This window comes from Morone saxatilis, unplaced genomic scaffold, assembly GCF_004916995.1.
Source record: "Morone saxatilis isolate NCDOM2014 unplaced genomic scaffold, NCSU_SB_2.0 Contig18, whole genome shotgun sequence".
Lineage (NCBI taxonomy): Eukaryota > Metazoa > Chordata > Actinopteri > Moronidae > Morone > Morone saxatilis.
In genome coordinates, this window is record NW_023339740.1 from 18,114,720 (window position 1) to 18,116,065 (window position 1,346).

Consider the following 1,346-nt stretch of genomic DNA (forward strand, 5'->3'; position numbering starts at 1 on the left):
CACACACACATATACACAAATGCAGAACCCATCCACAACTATTTCTTCCAAAACATTCCCAACCAGATACTCCCCTGCTTATGCCAGAGGTTTGTGCCTCACTCAGCAAACTGTATAAGTCAACAAAATCCAAAGTTTGAGCTGGAACACGGCCTGTATAGTAACACTTTCATGAAGTAGTTTTTGTGGTCAACTTGTTTAAAGTGGCAATAAAACAGTTGCCTTCTACTTGAAAATACCATAATTATTTCACTAATTATCATAATTCACATCCATGGCTCTGCACCTTGTTGTTGTAAGCACATCAGTTGACAGCAAAAGCACGAGTGTCAGTTCATCCCATCACATTTGAAATCACCGAAAGTATAGTCAGCTGTTGCAGTTTACATGATCTCTACCTCATATTCTCAAACTTCGCGACAGAGGTTTAACATCACTAATACCTGTTCCTTCTTTTTTCTCCCTCACCGTCTTCCCGCCCTGCAGGTGAAGCAGCTTTGAGGGGTGACCCCAGACTCCAGTCCCTGTCTCTGTCCTCGTCTTCCTCCTCCTCGTCCTCCTCTTCTTCGTCGTCATCCTCCTCATCTTCCATCTCCTCCATCTCCAGCCACAGGACAGGTCCTCCTCCCATCAGCCCCACCAAGAGGAAGCTGAGCGGGGACCAGGGGGACAGCGACATGGACGACAACGAGCACGTGGCAAAGATGAGCCGACTGTTTGCCGCACAGCTGTGAGTATACATACTGAGAAACGCTCTGTTGTCGCACCAGTGAACAGGCATTTACACATGTTCTAAGAAAATCTATAATGAGCACTTACATTATTTTCTACATGCTCATTTCCTGAGGTGCTGGTAAAAAAAAAAATCTCCAATTTTCTCTGACTGCACCTTTTCTGTCTGTCTGTGTTTCTCTATCTGTCTCTCTCTCTCTCACACACACACACACAAACACCTTGCTACCCAGAAGCTACATATGCACACATACACAACTCAGTGTTTTTAAAAGAAGTCATTTTTGACTCGCGTATGCCAGTGTTTCTGTTGGCCATATCTTTGCGGGCTCTCCGCTTAGTGAAGCTGCACACAGGCAGGCTTTCTCAGAAGTCCCAGTTTGGACTCCAGGGTGCTACGCCAGGTTTAGCTGGCTCCACAGTGTTCTCCTTATAGCCGCAGATCTCTGGAAGCTTGGAAACAGGGACTGCACAACAGAAAGATTACTCACATCTCCAACGTTCCCACATTCCCACTTCCAGAGATTCCAGAGATTCTGGAGCGCTGACTGGTGGTGAAGGAGTGCTGAGGCCAGGGGCACTGAAGTCAAAGCTTTCCCCCTCTCTCTCTCTCT

At 46.7% G+C, this 1,346-nt stretch overlaps 1 protein-coding gene across 2 annotated transcripts in view; it reads left to right on the plus strand.

Annotated features, from left to right (window-relative positions):
* Positions 1 to 1,346, plus strand: part of vgll4b (vestigial-like family member 4b) — a 43,486-nt gene that overhangs the window by 25,368 nt on the left and 16,772 nt on the right. For both annotated transcript variants that reach the window (XM_035662880.1, XM_035662879.1), the window contains one exon: positions 487 to 730. In XM_035662880.1, the coding sequence (XP_035518773.1) occupies positions 487 to 730 (244 nt within the window). The remainder of the gene's footprint in view (positions 1 to 486; positions 731 to 1,346) is intronic.